The sequence below is a fragment of the Vulpes vulpes genome, chromosome 14 (assembly GCF_048418805.1).
Source record: "Vulpes vulpes isolate BD-2025 chromosome 14, VulVul3, whole genome shotgun sequence".
NCBI lineage: Eukaryota > Metazoa > Chordata > Mammalia > Carnivora > Canidae > Vulpes > Vulpes vulpes.
The window spans coordinates 37,167,279-37,185,914 of record NC_132793.1 but is presented as its reverse complement, the minus strand read 5'-3'; the positions used below and the strand labels follow the sequence as shown (position 1 = coordinate 37,185,914).

At 39.5% G+C, this 18,636-nt stretch overlaps 1 protein-coding gene across 6 annotated transcripts in view; it reads right to left on the bottom strand.

Moving 5' to 3' along the window:
* The window catches only part of BTBD3 (BTB domain containing 3), a 33,903-nt gene extending 15,567 nt beyond the window's left edge, over window positions 1-18,336 (bottom strand). Inside the window, exons 1-3 of one of the 6 annotated variants that reach the window (XM_072736397.1) lie at window positions 18,190-18,328; window positions 17,213-17,393; window positions 16,155-16,337 (exon numbers count right to left, since the gene is read on the bottom strand). Coding sequence is in view for 1 of the 6 variants with exons in the window: in XM_072736394.1 (XP_072592495.1) it covers window positions 16,695-16,806 (112 nt within the window). In the remaining 5 variants the exon portion in view is untranslated. Of the gene's footprint in view, window positions 1-16,154; window positions 16,338-16,694; window positions 16,843-17,212; window positions 17,394-17,531; window positions 17,861-18,189 lie in introns of those variants that run through there. The other 5 variants (XM_072736399.1, XM_072736396.1, XM_026015910.2 and 2 more) reach the window with 5 other exon arrangements.
* Window positions 18,337-18,636: the final 300 nt, after the last annotated feature.

Here is an 18,636-nt window from a genome sequence, read left to right as displayed (position 1 = left end):
GAAAACATTTTGCAAAAGGCAAGCTTTCATTATTAGTAACAATTGTGCCCAAAGCAGGAAACATTTGTGATACAATCTTCTGGGACAACCAAAACCCAAAGATTAATCTGGTTCCCTGCCTTTATAATCTTCCAGGCTTCACAACTACTGACATTTCATCCCATCTGCAATCTTGCTCAAGCCTTGCTCTCCGGCCAAGAAGGTCCTAAATTGCTGAGGATCTTACTGGGATTTTGGTGAGGTTCAACTATTAACATCTGTGTTGTACACTGTGATCAAGTCCCCACCCGATGCACAAATCTACTGCACCTGGAACCCATACTCTAGGCTAGTTGTCCACTGGACTTCAAACCTGTGAGACCACCTGTTGGCAGGTCTCTGCTGTACCCACCTTATGAAAGAGCCCAAAACTACAAGTAGTCCATCTATGGAACACATAATAATGTCTACACTAGCAACTCAACTTGGCCCCTCTCAACAATGAACTAGTTTTAACTGTAGTACTAAGGGTGATAACAAGACTGATGGCATACCCCAGTGCTGGCTGGAAGAATGAAGCTCATGGACAGATTCACTAAGTCATTTCCTTTTCACCACAAAGCTCCTGTTAATCTTAAATTACACCAACTTGGAAAATATGCAGAAAGGTAGAATGTGTCTATTCGTTGAAGGCAGGAACAATAATTCTTTTAAAAATTCCATTTGGTATTTAATATGATATTTCATGCTTATAACTGTGTCTATATGCACACCTGGGATACCAAACAACTTCGTCTAAATCTCAAGTTATTTTCTTCCTTCCTTCCTTTTCTTTCTTATTTATTTAATTCATAAAGATTTTATTTATTTATTCATGAGAGAGAGAGAGAGAGAGAGAGAGAGAGAAAGAGGTAGAGACACAGGCAGAGGGAGAAACAGGCTCCATGCAGGGAACCTGACATAGGACTCGATCCTGGGTCTCCAGGATCACACCCTGGGCTGGAGGCAGCGCTAAACCATTGGGCCACCAGGGTTGCCCTGTCTATCATATTTAAATGAAGGATCTTGAGAAGGAACAGTATATAAAATTTACCATGAGATACTTTAAAGATAGCTATTTAAAAGGATTACTACTATGAATTCTTTTATAGAGTTTAATATACTTTGGTAAATGATAATCAATTGCTAATTTTTATATACTCTAGTTCTCCTAGTAAATTTCCTCATGTATAAAGTGCTGACTACATAATCTTATTTTAATTTTTTACAATTCTAGATTTCTAGGATTAAAGAAATTTTATGTTTGGCAGAATTACTGATTTATTTAATATAATCTCCTTTACATTTTAATATTATCATTACTCAACATTACTTGAGTAATCAACTCAGCTAATATTTAATATTTCTGAAATTGGGTTTATCTTATAATTGATGGGAATCTCATAAGTACACCTACTAGGCCTTTTTCTTCCCTTTCTTCTTGGTATATAGAATAATAGCATATCTTACAACTAATGGCAATTTGTAGTCGGTGAATAAGGTAAATAATTCAAAAGAATGAAAAGGTGCTCTTCTTTAGGTTGGTTAATTATTCTCCTCACCGGGCAAGATGGCAGCTCAGAATTCTGGCTCAACTACATTAGAATAATTAAACTTTCATCAAATAGTCATTTTTGAAATAGTATATAATCATAATTCTCAATTGAGACCGCTACTATGATAACCAATGATATGGTAGAAAGTCTACATGGAAATTCCAAAATGAGAACTTCTATTAGTAAGAGTTCCAGCATTAATACAATGCATTTCTAACATTTTCTCATGGTGTACAACTATACATTTCTATAAACTTGATTAACAGAAGCCTATTAATTCTCTGGGTAATATCTGCTGAAGATACTTTATCAATCAAAGATTAACTTACAACAACACTATATATAGATTAAACCTAGAGCTAAATGACTGCTTAGGAGTTATTATTTTCAGGGCACCTGGGTGGCTCAGTCGGTTAAGTGGCTACCTTTGGCTCAGGTCATAATCCCAGAGTCCTGGGATGGATGATGGAGCCCTGCATCCAGAAAGAAACATTAGTATTGTAATACAATGATCCCATTAACATCTATGATTTTGATCTGGGTACTTAAAAACAATTTATCCAAACAGAAGTAAAATCAGGCTTCAGGAAGTCTCTTCTGAGAAGGCCAGAAGGGAGACTGTACTGATCCAACAGGGGACATTAATCCTACTGGAAATGCTAGAATGGAACAACTTTGCTGTAGCCTTCTTTAGGTTGGCTGTTGGCTTCAGTTGACAGGAAGAAAACTGTGTGCTAATCAAAGAAAAACATTTTATCATAGATTTTTTTTTTTTTAACTTTAGGCAGGTGCTATTTTTCCCCCTGATATTAGGAATAACAAAAAACATTTCCACAATCAGATTAAAATAAAAGCCAAAGCCGTTCTTCATTAAGAGTTAACTAAAGAATGCTTTCCTCTATTTGGGAAAGCCACTCTTTTCCAAGAAGCACATGGAATGGGACAATGCTCAAACCACCAGATATTGTGTATTGATACTGGTTATTAGTGGGGTAAATGTCACAGACCAATTTCCCCAACATCCACAACTCTTAGTAAAAAATATCCACAGGATTAACATTTCTATCACTGTAAAGTGAACAAGATAAGGTTCTGTAAAGGCAAGGCTGGGGGAAGGTAAGAGGAAGTTTTTATTTATTTTAACAAAATCACATAGAAAAAAATCAGTTACCGATTTTAGGAATTGATTGTCATAATCCACAAGGGTCTCCACTAATGAAATGCCTTCCTTGGGATCCCTGGGTGGCACAGCGGTTTAGCGCCTGCCTTTGGCCCAGGGCGCGATCCTGGAGACCTGGGATCGAATCCCACGTCGGGCTCCCGGTGCATGGAGCCTGCTTCTCCCTCTGCCTGTGTCTCTGCCTCTCTCTCTCTCTCTCTCTCTCTCTCTCTCTGTGTGTGTGTGTGTGTGTGTGTGACTATCATAAATAAATAAAAAATTATTAAAAAAAAAAAAAGAAATGCCTTCCTTCACTTTTACTATGTATGTGACTACAATAAAAGATAGTTATTTTAAGCAAATAGTGCAAGATCTAAAAGTAAGAAATCTCCACTGAGAAAAACTGTGCTTTGGGAAAATACAAATACATGTGAAGTTATACAAGGCATCTTCACACCCAATTTCCAACCTATCTCTTCTGGGGTAGAGACCACCAAACGAAAATGAAAAAGGCACCTAACTTCTAAACTAAGTCACAAAAATGTTTTCTAACAAGAAATTCAAGTAGAATTAGAAGCCTGTAACAGAGGATTATTATAGAAAGCAACTTCTGGCAAAAACTCAAAGTAAAATCTGTTCTAAAAGCAAATTTAAGAAATGGGTTCTATGCTACTTTTAATTAGCTTTAAAGTATACAATTCCCCATGACTGCTGTGAAGGACACAATATAAAGGCAACATTGTCCTATTAAGGTTGGCAAAATCTTAACTATATCAACACCAAGTAACATTCAGAGACTGCTTCCATTTGCTGCAGAAAATAATTATTTGGCACTGATAAAGTACTCCCTTGTTGTTTCCATCCCTCATGCTGTTGTAATCGGAATAAAAGTTGAGAAGGCTCTGTACTTAGTTTCACTGCATGTGCCAGAACTAAGAAAATAAGATATTTTAAACGAAAATTCAATTCTAATATATATTCAGCAAGCATTTCTTTTTTTAATTAAGAGCTACCATATAAGTAGGTCAGTACTTGAACTGCCCAGAGGTATAGAATAAAATAATTTAATTGCTCATAAAATAACACTCAAGTGAGTTTCATTTAGAGTCAAAAGTATTCATAAAAAATGTTTTTAAATTCGGGTTTCCTAATTTCTACATCACAAAACAACAGGCAGACAGTATTTACATGTGTACCTTAACTATAATGAGCAGACTGAAGATTAATGAACATTCAAATCCAAATATATCCTCAACAAGTGGCAATTCAACTGTTACTTTGTTTTTTTAACACAACAACCATGTCACCACAGTTCAGAGCTAATGTGGACCCAAACAAGATCTTCGGTAATGATCATGACTGGAACTAGACAAAAGAAAAGCAGACAGTCTCTGAAAATGGTGATCAAAATTAGTAGGTGTTAGATCTCTCCATAAGCATTTTACTAGCCAGCTATATAGGGATGCCCTGACCCAGTAAGAGTTCAGTATAGGAGACTTAGTTGATGTCAGTATTTAAGGTAATACGCTCTCATAAAATTTAAAATATAGCATCAAAAAGGAAACAAAAAGGAGTATTTATTAGGTGGTGTATAGCCAAATTTTAACCAACTATTCTGTGCTGTTCTTCCTGAAGAGGTACCATGTGAAACAAGAATGGGTCTCCCCTGCTCCACTAGTACATCAGGACTGCAGACCAAGCATCTACACAGGAAGAAAAGAAACTCTGTCTCGCCTTTTTCAGAGAGAGAAAGTCACATGTTTTACAACACATTCTGAATCACCACAACATGGCTGTAAGCTCTATCTTATCTTCTTCATGGGCTCACCTAGCAAACAAGACTGTTCCCACACTGCAAATGAGCCTGTTGCCTCTTGCAATCTTCACTGCTCTTTCTTCCCTACAAATCTACCTACCAGATGACTATCCATCCTTCACAATGCAGTCCAAAGACAACTCAGTAAGGAAGATTTCCTGGTGCTTAGAGGCTCTCGCTCTCCATGCAGCCTTTTCTCACATTCCATCCTGCCTTATGTAGTCTGATTAGACTGAATTCTCTGAGGGCTACATGTCCCAATAAGAGTTAATAGCACCACAAGCACCACACTCACATCTGGCTTTCAATCATTGTGTAACAGGAAGGACTGAGTCCAGCATGTCCAAGCCCATTTAGAACCCTAGAGTACATTTGTAGAGTGCAACTCTTCCTGGGTTTAAAATGGTCCGAAACTGAGGTCTATGATGTTTCTAGCTATCTTTTGAGTGCAGGTTTATGTGAGGTACAGTGGTAAAGAATCTAGATATCTGTGTCCCGAGGCTCTCCTGAACATGTCCAAGCACAAATGGAGTTTAGTAATACTGCATTCATCTTGCAGCTAGGCCAAATGACAATGCTAAAGCTCTACTTAAAGCAAGTCCCCACATGTGTTTCAAAGCAAGGCTTTGCTTCACCAGAAGTCTAAAACTCACTGTAGTACAGATATTCACATATTTAAAGTGTGGGTTAACCACAAGCAAGACCCAGTTACTAGGACAAAGCTGCCTTTATCAACTAGTCTCAATTCGTGGACTGGCATGTTTATTTATAGCACCAGTAGAGAATTTTAATAATTTAATGAACTGGAAAGGATAATAAATTCTCAGCAATTCACATGAAAGGAAGAAAGCAGTCATATGAATAATCTAAAAAAATAGATAATTAAAGAGACTTTTACTTTGAAATGTGTTTCATTTGTACTTAACACTGAATGGATAAATTTCCACTACATTTAGACACACCCAATCCTCAAACAAAGTAATAAAACAGGCTTGTGTGTACAGGGCTCCTATGTGAATAGTCTGGAAACTCACGCCTACATGGCAAACAAACCACAGTGCCAGGGATGGGCAATGTCCCATTAAAATTACTGCAGAAAACGAGCACAAGTAGAAAAGTGCACTTTTTACACATGTGCATTTCCATGTCATGATTTAAGAAACAAAAGTGTTTGATTTTTTCCCAAAAATAAAGAATTCTCAACTTCTATCAATATATTCTCTTATAAGACTGAAGGAAGAATAAATGGAGACAGTAATATCAATAGTGGAATAAATAGCTGAGTATCTTCTCCACAGCTGCCAAGTCTCTTGCATGTTAATAAAGGAAAATTTTTATCACCAGTAATGATTTTAAAAATCATTAGTAGGGATGATTTATTAACAAACTGTTAAAATGCAGGTTTAAAACCATTTAAAAAATGGTTTGAATTGTGGGCAAAACATTTAAAATGGCTATCAAAAATGTATTTTTTGAGCAGGTGGGATAAGGTAAATATATTATTTTGTGCCTGTTGTTTAAAGAATGAATGATTTTACGGTATTATTTTAAGCAGTTTTGAAATGCACTGATTAAGAAAGTATCTGAAGTAGGCAGAAGTGACTGAAGCCCTCTGAAACCTCTCAGTAACATCTGGTAGTGGTGATGCATAACCAAGAGCCCTCATGAGAGGAGCCATCTGCTCAAATTGAAAAGGGAAGGTTTTCTTTGGAAGCTCCAAAAGAACTGGTACCATTGCCTGGCTGTGTGACTCTTCACTATTGATGCTGCTGGTTCCTAAGCCACCTGAAGTAAGGATCACTCCCATGGTTCCTGAACAGCCAAAGGGAACAAGCACTGAAGGACCCGTCAAATCACCTATCTTTCCCCATTCCTCCCAGCCCACACCTGGGGAATAGGAGAATTTAGGAACTGTGGTAAAACAGCTTCCACAAATGCAAATTAGCTCCTGTGCCTTCCTTGGCCATAATCAAGGTACTGTTTCATGGGGGAATCTCTGGGAGATGCAGCAGTAAAAACTGTTGATTTAATTAAACCTTGATGCTTGAGCACACATCTCTTAATATTTTTGTGATGAAATGCACAAAGCAGTTCTAGTGAAATGCAGATAGAATGGTTGCCTTGAGAAAAAAATACTCCTGCAATTGTTTTAGAGGTGAACAACCTTTTTTTTTTTTTTTTCATGGAATATCAACTGTACTTGAGAAAATTTGCCAAATATGCTTTTGGAAATTTTGATTACATCACTAAGTTTGATAGCTTCCCAACATTTAAAGACTGTTCTTGATGAGATTGGTGACATTAAATGAATGTAATATTTTAATATTGTATAATTAAACATAACATTTGAAAGATTTTCATAACTCACTGAACCAATGTTTTCTAATAACAATGCACTCACATTACAAAATCGTGCACAGGAAAAAAAATGGTCCATTTTAAGTGCAAGACAGACCAATGGATTTCAGTATGACAAGAGTACAAGTTCACTGATGGTTTCACATGGCAATTAAACTTTAAAAAACTACCAAAGTTTGACAAGGTATTAAAGAATATTCTCAATAATCTGAAAAGGCTATTAAAATATACTTCCTACCTACCTGGGAGAAGAGATTTTCATCATATGATTGGACCCAAAACATTTATTTATTTTTAAACATGTAAATAAAGTTTTTCTTTGCTTTCATTTCTACTCCTTAATAAATGACAATAGATATAACCTCTATAAACAAAAGTTCTCAGGGTTTCTCAAAATAAGAGTATAGAATCCTGAGAACAAAAACTATGGGAACCACTGACACTCGACTAGCATAAGGAATTTGGATTTTACTGTAAGCATGATTGGTGGCCAGCCCTTAAGAGTGTTTTAATAAAAGTTCTTTTAAGGTGTTTATACCTATCAGTCTTTTGGTTTTACTCTTCTAGAAATCAACAACTCTGAGAGTAAAATTCTCAACTATTCACCCCCCAAAATTTTTTTGCACATTAGGTAGACAAAATAGAGAATACAAGAAAAACATGACAATTTCTGCCACAAAAATTAACAGCAAAAAACTAATATTGTTTGTTCTATGACCCTGTTTGGCACCTTATCTTTGCCCCAACCTCACAAAATTCACAGGACATGAGATGCAAGATTTATCAGTTCATATCTTCTTGGAAGACTTTAAAATAAAAGTTTAAATGGATTTTTAGTAAAAAAAAAAAAAATGTCCTTAGAAACTTCACATAAGTTTTAACAGTAAGAAAGACATTGATAGGACATCTTCCTGATGGTATGCTTTTCCAGGTTTCCTTAGGAGAATTAGAAGTAGCAGCCTCTGCTGTCCCCCCAAGGTAAGCATTGCTGAAAATGTAAAGAGAATTTGCTGTTCATTTTCTTTCATTTAAAGACAGACACATTTGTCTGGTTAAATGTGTCTGGTTAAAGCTTGCTTCTCTCACACTAATTTAATATCTACCTCTGTATTATTTATATATAGTACAGTGTTTGGTTTTATATAATGCCAATGTTTATATGATTCAGTAACATACTAAGTAGTAAAAGATACTTTGTTGGAAATAAAGTTCAAGTTAGGACTTTGCTGAAGTCCAAGGGAAATATTTCATCTACGAGCAGTAATTTTTCATTTAAAAATAGCCTTTACTGGTGTGTCTGGCTGGCTGAGTTGGTGGAACATGGAACTTGATGTTAGGGTTGTGAGTTTGAGCCTCACTTTGGGTGTAGAGATTACTTAAAAATAAAAAAAATAAAAAAAAATAAAAAAAAAAACCAGAAACCTTTTACTAAAGACTTGGTGTTCAAACACTTTCTAAGCTTCACTCATAAAAGGATTTCAGAGGTTGTGTATGTTGGTAGAATTGTAATCCTCATAATTACTTTATACCCAATAATTATGTTATTATACAAAGACAGTAATATCAAAATACAAGTTGTCACAAACTTGAGCATCTGGTTTTCTATAACTCAAGCCAGACACCATTATATAATGACATCCAGAACCGGCACCCAACCTCGTATAGAGTATATCACTGCCTGGTGATGATTCTGAGTACCTGCCAGCAGCTCTATGCTAACAAGAATTCAGGATCAAATTGTGCATTTTGAGGAGTCTTTCATGGCACTGACAAGAGAAAGTAGATAAAATAACCCAGAATTGCAGGTAAGCATGGGCTGATCCCATAGGTCCCACAAAAATACTGTTGAATAGTATTAAGTTAGCTAGAAAATCCACTAATTCAACTTAACAAATTTAACAAAATTCTACATTTCTTGACAGATATGCTGAGACCCCCTAGGGGAGAGGTGTGGGGGGGGGGGGGGGAGAGCAGGCAGAGAGCAGGGACCAGTGACTGCCCAGTCTCTCCAACAGAAGCGTGCCAGCTTCCAGCACTAAACCACCCTGTCTCCTAAGGCCCCAAGAAACGGAGAAAGAAGAAACCATGGCAAAGGAGGGAGTGCTCAGGGATGCATCCCTGCCAGAAAGGGTGTCCTACGTGGAGGGGAGGGGAGGCAGAGGGTTGGGGGGAGGGCTACACAAGAGGAAGCAACAGCTAACAGCCTGAACTTACATCTTGAGCAGGAGGTGCTTCTGGGTAGCTTCTCACCATTTTAATGAGGACAATAAGATTATTTGGAGAAGAGAAGCCTGCTATAATGCTAATTAAAAATTATACCATTTTCCAGACTTTCTAGGAATGTAGATCATTCCCCAAAAGCCCTCCAATAATACATCTAAGTGTAGTTTGATTATTACAACTAGTCTTTTTACTACATTTTCCATGAACAGAGATGTGAAAATAGGTAGGAGCCTTGGTAATGCCTTGTCTATCCAGAGACCTAAAGTATAATGACTGAAGACCAAAATTAGTTCCTCACCAGAGTAGGTATGTTTGCTGGTGCTGGGTAGGCAATATCACCACTTCCAAAAAACTGGATGGATATAAAAAGATGGGAATTAAAAAAAAAAAAATTTACAAATAAAGCAATTACTATGTGTGTCCCAAACCAAATGTAGAACCATAAAAATAAGGTATATTTTCCAGGTGGGCCATCAATTAATAGCTTAAACTAAGGGTTACTTTGTGATTCAGCAACAGCAAGTCAGGTCAAGGCTTTCCATTCAGACTTGGCCAATAAAACTGTTTGGGGTTCAATAAAATAAATTATTACCAATGAAATTTGAAAAGAATGAATCTTCACAGTAACAAAACCCAGATGTAATGCTAATCTGAATTTCAAAGGCAGAGCAAACTTATCAGGCAGGTGCATTCAAAACAGTGGTCCTTCAGAAATTTTATTTCTCACGTCTATGGTAATCATGGCTAAACCATTTACATCCTCTAACTGCATATAGGGATTGCTCTTGTTCATATACTACTATAGAAAAATTCAGTAGGTAAAAAATAAGGAACTAGATGTGCCTAGAGGAAAAGAAAACAAACTGAAGAAAAGTTTCACAAATTTTGTGTTTAGGTAACAGCTATTGGATTTATGCATTTCTAGAAATACTTTGGTTTATTGTCTATTCTTTAGTTGCTTATATGATCTCTAAAAAATCATCTTTTTTCTTGCACATGAAATCACTTATTTGCATGGCAACTACAATGAGACAAACCATACAGATCTCTATCAAAAGAGAAGGATGTCTGATACTTTTGAAATACTCTCCAATTTTAATGACATAAAAGGAGACTCTAGAAACACCGTAAGCAAAACTCTAAAATGACTGCTCTAAGGACTGCTGTAAGAATTACTGTAAGGGTGACTGCAACTGACCTCAGTCTGGGAAGCTGAAGGTAAAGGACTGAGAATGCTTTGATTTTGTGGATTTAGTACCATGTTTAATCGATGTGCTTCTCTGTGGCTCTCAGTGATTCCAAAATCACTTTGTAAAGGAATTATTTCAACCTCAGAGGAAAAAAGTTTAAAGGGGATATAAGAGATGGAGAGATGCCTTGAAAAGCAAGAAAGCACAAGAAGAAAACAAATGGTTACCTTCCATTTCAAGGGACTGGTTAAAAAAAAACAAATATAGTAACAGTGTATCACTGATATTTACCAGGGAGCTCAGACATGTATTTTGAAAAGTTACCAAAGTGAGGCTACTATTCCCCCTTGGTTTAAAGCCGAAATCCAAAAAGCAGGTCTAGAATGTAATTCACACCATTCAAATGTGAATCAAGATAGTTGGCTAGGTTTTTCTGACAGTTAAGCGACTTGTCCCTACACATTGGCACAACTGAGCACTTCACAGCCTCCGCCTTAATCCTCATAACCAGGCTATGAGTTATTATATCCACTCTAAATCATACATGTTCTGGAACTTCTCCCTTGTGGTAGAATGCTCTATCATTAATGTTGGACCCACTGATGTCAAAGACTATGCTACTTTATAAGAAATTCATTGAAAAAGAAAAAAAAAAAAAAGAGAAGGCTGACTGCATTCATTCATTCAAAAAATATTTACTGGACACTTTCTACATACCAGGCACAGATATACCTGGGACACGTTAATGAAGAGACATAAAATATATTTGCCCACACAGAACTTACAGCCTAGCAGGGGTGGGGAAAAAGACAAGTAACCATCAATCAATCAGTCAGCATTTTAGAAGATAACAGATATCTGTCACATAAAAAGAAAATGCAGAGCACTGCAAAAGGGATACAAGACATACCTTGCAGTTAAAAATAGGGCAGACCTCACTGACCAAGTGATATTTTAGTGAAGACTGGAAGGAGGTGAGGAAATTGGCCATGACTACATCTGCGGAGAAGATTCTACAGGCAGAGGGAAAACCCAACACAAAGACTTGAAAGTGGGAATGTGCCTAATTTATTTCAGGATCAACAAGAAGGTAAAGATGACTGCAATGGAGAGCAGGAGAGGAATGGAAGTGGGAAACAGGGCAGAGTTAGTGGTAGCCAGATTGTATTGGGCTTCATGAATCATTATGAGGAACTGGACTTTTATTTCTAAGATAGAAAGCCACAGGATGGTTTTAATGTAACCTGACTTGTTTTATTTTATTTTATTATTTATTTATTTATTTTTTTCTGACTTCTGTTTTAAAAAGATCTATCTGGTTGTTATGCTGACAATATATTAAAAGGAAGCTAGGGAAGGAGACTGGAGGGGTGACTGTAATAATGCAGTCAAGAGGTGCTGGAAACTAGGGACAGGATATGCGTAGTAACAGAGGTGGGGAAAGGGTTAAGCTCCTGAATTTATATGGACAACAGGATTCTGGATACATTTTGAAGCTACAGGAACAGGATTTGCTGACAGCTTTGATGTGGAGAGAAAAGAGTAAGGAATAATTCCAAGGGTTTTAGCTTGAATACCCTGAGAGAAATGGAACTTCCACCCACCAAAATGGGGCAGGATGCAGGAAGAGCAGGTTTATAGAAAAATATAAAAATAAATCACTTTTAATCTTGTTAAAATTGAGTTATCTTTTACGTATTCAAGTTTTAAGAAGTCAAAAAAGTAGCTAATATGTACTTCAGAAGTTTCAGGGCACTCACTACTCCAGCTGGAAATATACATCTGGGAGTCTTACAGAGCTAGCTACATGGTATTTTATTAAAGCCTTTTAACTGTTTAAGACAAGAGTCCTACAGGAACTGAGCCCTGAAGCATTCCAAATTAATAGGTTGGTGAGAAAAAACAGTGCAAAATTTTAAAAAATGACTGAAAAAGTGAAATCAGTGATGCAGAAGTACAGGAGGAAAAGCAGCATATGGTGTTCTCACAACCAAGTGACTTATGTCAAAAAAGAGGGAATGACGACCAATTATATCAATGTTGCCAATACGTAAAGATGACTGCAGATTTAGCAACTTGGAGTATCTTCTTTTTCTAAAAAAAAGACCTAGAGACTGTATCCCACCTCACCCCAGAAGATAATTATGGATTGAATATGATGTTGTATTCAATGTGCATGTGAACTGAATGTTTTCCTAAAGAATTATCCAAAAGAAAGTATTTATTCCAATTTAACATTTGGGATTTGAATCAGCTGATCTGTTAAGAAATACAGTTAAGAAAGTGATAAACTATAAATGCTAACAGTAATTTGTTAAATATTTAATTCCCATCCCTTAACAAAACAGCCTCAAGGTAAATTGGAAATTAAAAATATAGATTTTGTCCTGATTAGGAATTATGATAAACCAAAAACCCATATCACACCACTGTTTTTCCTATCAGAATAAAGAACACAAGTTTGCACATTATGACCATTACTATTTGATAACGTTCTAGAAAGATTTTGTAATGTTCTAGAACGTTAACATTAGTGCAGCATGCCATTAAACCAAAATAAAAGGTATATTAGAAAAAAGTAGAAACAAGTGTTATTGGCAACTGATTTAATATAACCGGGAAACCCAAGAGAACAAACTGCTCTTGGAGTAAAAGCTCTTAGAGTAAAAGCCAGCTATTAAATAAATACACAAAAATCAACAACTATCTTATACTAGCAGTAACCAGTTTGAAGAACCCATCACAACAGCAACAGCAACAACAAAATACCAAAGAAGAACCCTAACAAGAAATATTAGGGCTTAAACAAAAAACAAAATGGAAAACAAACAAAACCTCTTCCAGGAGAGTTAGAAATCTGGATAACCTGTATTGTCCCTTAAAAGACACTTACTCCATGTAAATGACAGTCCTTGCCAAAGAACAAGAATGCACATAACTGTAGTGGAAAACTGTAACAAAAGCAGGAAAGTGGAAAGCAGCTATGTAGCCCACCTAAAAGAGTGAAATGCTCCAGGTTACTCATAAACTGAGGGAGTAAGAAGAGGTGAAAGGGTGGCAGGTTAAAATAAGGTTAGTAAAGGCTGTTTAGGAAGTCCTATCCCTGGATGCCCTTCCAACTGGCCATCAGACCCAGAGCTCAGCAAGACTGGAGACTAATTGATAAGAGAGTAGATAAAACAATTAAGTCTTCAGGCTGTGAGAGCACTGGAACCTCCCCCAAAGTGGCTCTATAGAAAGAGGATGCTGAGACTCCTGCCAGATGCCTCGGGGAACCCTGGCAGCTAGATCCTTTCGACAGCTCAGGATGCAGAAGTCCATACTCTCTGACCAGCCCAAGAGGAAAGACCCTACAAAAGGCTCCAATGAAAGACTGGGCAGAAACAGTAAACAGTGAAAAAAGGCTGGGGGAGAGGGAGACTCAGGAGATTGGGGGTGGTAGGGGAGAAAGGGGCAAGGGGCCATTTATTTTACAGTAAGCCTTTTAGTACTCTAAAAGTATGTACATGTATTAGTTTAAAGATAGCAAGATTTAAAAAAAGATAGTAAGATCATGTTTATCTGAAAGGACAGATGAATGTAATTCTGATTTTCCAAAGAAAATTGTGACTTGCTCTACCAGATATTGCTACCTAATCTAAATCTACAATTTAAAAGAGCTGGCGTTAAATTTAGAGATCAACACGTAGATTAGACCTAAAACAGAAGCAAACCCAAAACTAGTCAAGATCTTAACATGTAATAAAGAAAAGATCAAAACCAATGAGGAAAAGATGGACACTTTAACAAATGGTGTTGGTAGAATTGACTAGCTGGTGAAGAAGAGATGGTCTAAGACAATTCACATCCAAACATTAGTACATACTTAATTGTAAAAATCTAATATGTTTTCAAAATTTCTTACATTAAGTTAAATGTAACATAATGAGGTAAATGTAACATAAAACTTTTAAACATAAAATGTTTACAAAGAAAAATCATAAAGGAAAAAATAGAGCTTGACTACATAAAAGTAAAACTATTTTGCTGTTTGGAAAACACCATTAAGTAAAAGTAACAAGCTGTGTGTGTGTGTGGGGGGGGGGGGGGGAACACTGCAAATATGATAAAGGTATTAATACTCTTTATATAGGACTATTCAAAATCATTTAAAAAATCATCAATTAAGAATAAAGGGAGCAAAGTACCCAAACAAACTCCTTTCAGGAGTTAAAACAAGAAGCAAATCACGAATTCCACTAGTTACCAAAGACTATAAGTTAAAATAAGATCACATTTTTATAGAAAATTAGGAAGGATTAAACACTGGAATGCTGACACAGTGAGGAAATCATTAGGTGCATAAGGGAATCAATGTGTCTTGGCATAAGCAGTTTGGCAATGTGCCTCAGGAACCATAAAAGAGTTCACCTCTGCCCCAGGAATTCTGCTATAAACCTAGCCTAAGCAAGTCTAAGACACCTCGACTTTCAGGCATGGGCATTTATTCCAGCACTGCCTGTGAGTCTGCTCTTACTTGAGCCTACCTCCTTTGCCAGACTCTGTTGAAGGCTGTCTTCATTCGGTTCATTACATCCTTCCAAAACTCTATTGTTGCAGACACCATTATTATTATCATTACCCTGATTCCACGGATAAAGCAAACACAATCAAAGAACTAGTAGAATTTGGAGCCAGCATTTAGTGCCAAATTTTCAACCACTAAAAATGAAAATATATCAAACAACAGAAAACTACTTAAACCTTGGTATATCAATCATTAAAAAATCTTACATTCAGTGGTGCCTGGGTGGCTCAGCTGGTTAAACATCTGCCTTTAGTTCAGGTCAGGATCTCTGGGTCCTGGGATCAAGACCCACATTAGGCTCTCTGCTCAGCAGGGAGTCAGTCAGCTTCTCCCTCTCTAGCAACCTCTATGCCTCTCCCCTCCCCCTTAAAATAAAAAGAAAAATTAAAAAAAAATCTTACAAAGACTTAAAAGTGTAGAAAATGTCTATGGTATATTAAATGAAAGCACAGTATTTAAAACTACAAATGAAACTAAAATTGCCAATTTTGTTTAAAAATATTCATATAAATAAAAAGGGACAAGTGGAAGCACACCATCTCATGAATAGTTTATTTCTGATGATGTGATTGTGATTTCTTTGATCATTCCCTAAATATCTACAACAAGGGAGGATATTTTATTTTAAAATGTTTAGAAACCATAGAAACAACAGATCCTTTCAAATATATGTTTGAAGGCTTCGTTTTGAAACATGATGGAAAAAAGATGAGGTGAGAGGTTACTATCTTAGCAGCAGAGCACTGCTGTTGAACTACAGCATCCATCAACTGAGAGGGATTTCCATCATTTTCTCAGAGTAAAATGGAAAAAAATCCTTTCAGAATTTGCTTGATAGTCCAGCTAATGCGTACTTAATTAGCACCCAAGATAGGTGATAGCTGCAAGAGAAAAACCTCTTCAACTCCCAATGCATGCTTAGAATCCCTGGTCTACTAAAAACATTTTGGAATTGATGGACTGAATTCTGATTATTATTTACACAATAAAGTTTGAAAAGTTTCGAAAAGGAAAAAAAAAGCCTAAGACATGGAAACAATATACTTCTGTACTTTGTTCAGAACTGTTTTAACAATTCCTTGCAAGGCAAACTGGATTTAGATGGCTATAGAATTCCTGTTCTGAGCATAACAATGAACATTTAAAAAAATTATCTTTGTGTGCCAGGAAAGGGAAAGAGTGGGTGAATCTGTAGACAAACTATGCCTTAGAGTAAAACACTACAAGCGTTTAACTTTTTGTAAAGAATCAAATCAAGGCAAAGCACCTTCTAGGAACAAAACAATTTTAAGGGATCCCTGGGTGGCGCAGCGGTTCAGGGCCTGCCTTTGACCCAGGGTGTGATCCTGGAGACCCGGGATAGAGTCCCACGTCGGGATTCAAGCATGGAGCCTGCTTCTCCCTCTGCCTGTGTCTCTGCCTCTCTCTCTATCAAATAAATAAATAAAATCTTAAAAAAAAAAAAAAAAAAAAAAACAATTTAAAGACTGATAATTGACTTTGGCGGGGGGTGCCCACAAACTGCCACAAGATTATTGCATTCTATTCTAACTTCTGAAATATAAGAGGTCTTAGGACTTTGAAGAATACAATTCTTAAGTTTGTGTGCCCCCCAAAGGAAAACGGTTTCAAAAAATATCGTTTCCACCACAGTTTGAAACTTTGTTAAACAAGTTCTCGGTGCAACGACTGGAAGAATGAACAGTCCTCATAGCTGCTGGCAGTATCACCCCATACAACAAACAGCATTAATAATTCTGTAATTACTTAGAAAGAAAAACTGGAACTAGTATGAGATCACCCTTACCTGAGCTGAGGCCAAGAACTGAAAAGGGTGATTCAAATTCTTCAGAAGAGTCCCACTCCGAATCCCAAAGGTAGGAGGACCCGCCCACTTCCCCTGGAGTAATCGTTGCCATGGGAACCCGCAGTAACCCCTCCGAGCCAGAGCCAGGACAGTCTGGGGGAGGGGGAATCCTCCCAGAGGTTGGGGGAGGGTTAAAAGAAGGGGATGGGGAGAGGGAAAAGAAAAGGGGGGGGGGTGAGAGGCTAAAAGACCATGAAAACTGCTCCGCGGGGACAGGGGTTAGGGGAGGGCTGAGTTAACCCCAAAGGAAGCCCAAAAACATGAGTGAGAACAATAACGTAGACGCTAGAGTCACATTATAGTTAAGTTTAAATTTGAACCTTTGGCCGCTCCCCTCCTTCCCGGGTGGGAAACAGACCACCCTTTGTCAGTTCCCGTCTATGGAAAATGAAGCTTGACTTTTATCTCCATCAGAAACCGAATGCTACTTGGTAAAACTGAAATCTTGACTTTCTTACATTAAATCACCGGTCCCCAAACTCTGCTGCAAACTGGAACCACCCAGGGGTCTTTGGTGTGTTTAACTGGTCTGGGTGCTACTGAGGCTTAGAGTGTTAAGACTCTCCGGTTGGGCTCTCTTCGGCCGCCGGTTTTGGGAACTACTGTAGTCCGTGATTTGGTGAGGTGCTAGAGTATTTTCTAAAAAAAAAAAGAAAAAAGAAAAAAGAAAAGAAAAGAAAAGAAAAGAAAAAAAGAGAAAGGAAATAAAGCACAATTATCTTCCTTTGTCTTTTTAAGGCTAATAATAGAATTAGCTGGCCCTCTGCAAGCACGCACAGGACAATAGGTCTCTCGACACACAGGAATCCCCGGCGCGTTGTCACAATACTTTCTTTGAGATGAAAAGACCAGGCTGCAAGACCTTTTTCTCCCCGAGGTGGCACAGGTCCTTCCCGCCCTGACACCAAACTTACACACCCACGGTAAGAGCGAAGGGCCCCGGAAAGGCGCTCTCAACTAGGAAGCACGAGCTCCAGGAGCAGAGGAAAGACCCCGGCAAGCCCGTCCTCCTTGACCGGGTCCCCGGAGCCCCCGACCCGGGCCCGCTGGCAGCGCCCCAGGAAAGTTACTCCGGCAACTTCGCTGCCGTCTGCACGCGCCTTCCCGGCGCCCGGGCGCGGCCCCCGCCCCTGCGGGCCCCAGGCCCCGGCCCCGGCCGCGCCCCCTCCCGGACCTCTGGGCGGGCGGCGGCCGCACTCGCCCCGCCCCGCCCCGGCGCCCCTCGGCCGCAGCCGCCCTGCCCTCCGGCCCCGGCGCCCGGACCCCGTCGGGAAGCCCGCCCCAGGCAGGGCATCCGGGCGGCCCCGCAGCCGCGGCCCGGCCCCGCCGCGCTCGGCGCCCTCGGCCCGCGGTCCGGAGCGCGCCCCTGGCCGGCGGGCCGGTGCTGCGCACGCGCGGAGGCGCCCGCCAGCTCCCCCGCGGCGCCCGCACTCACCGTCCGCGCTCTTCGTCACCTCCGGCGTCGCCGCAGCCTGCGCCGCCCGCCGCCCGCCGCCCGCCGCCCGCCGCCCGGGTCCGGCGCCCACTCCGCAGGCCCCGGCCCGGGCACTCGGGGATGCAGCCCGGCGGGCTCGGCGGGCACCCGCACGCAGGGCACGCTCCGCGGGGCCGCGCCCGCGCGCCCGGGGCCGGAGGGGGCGGGGCCAGCAGGCCGCGCGCGCGGGGCCGGAGGGGGCCGGAGGGGGCGGGGCCAGCAGGCCGCGCGCCCGAAGGCCGCCTAGGATACGGGCATGCGCAGTGCCCGTCCCTTCCTAGAGTCCGGCTGCGGGCTGCTCCCTGACCCTAGACCCGGGAACGCGAGCAAGGTGGGAGAGGGCGCTCGGGTTCCCGTCCCTGAGAGGCAACTTCACCCTTGTTCCACAGACTGCAGGTTTTCCCTCTC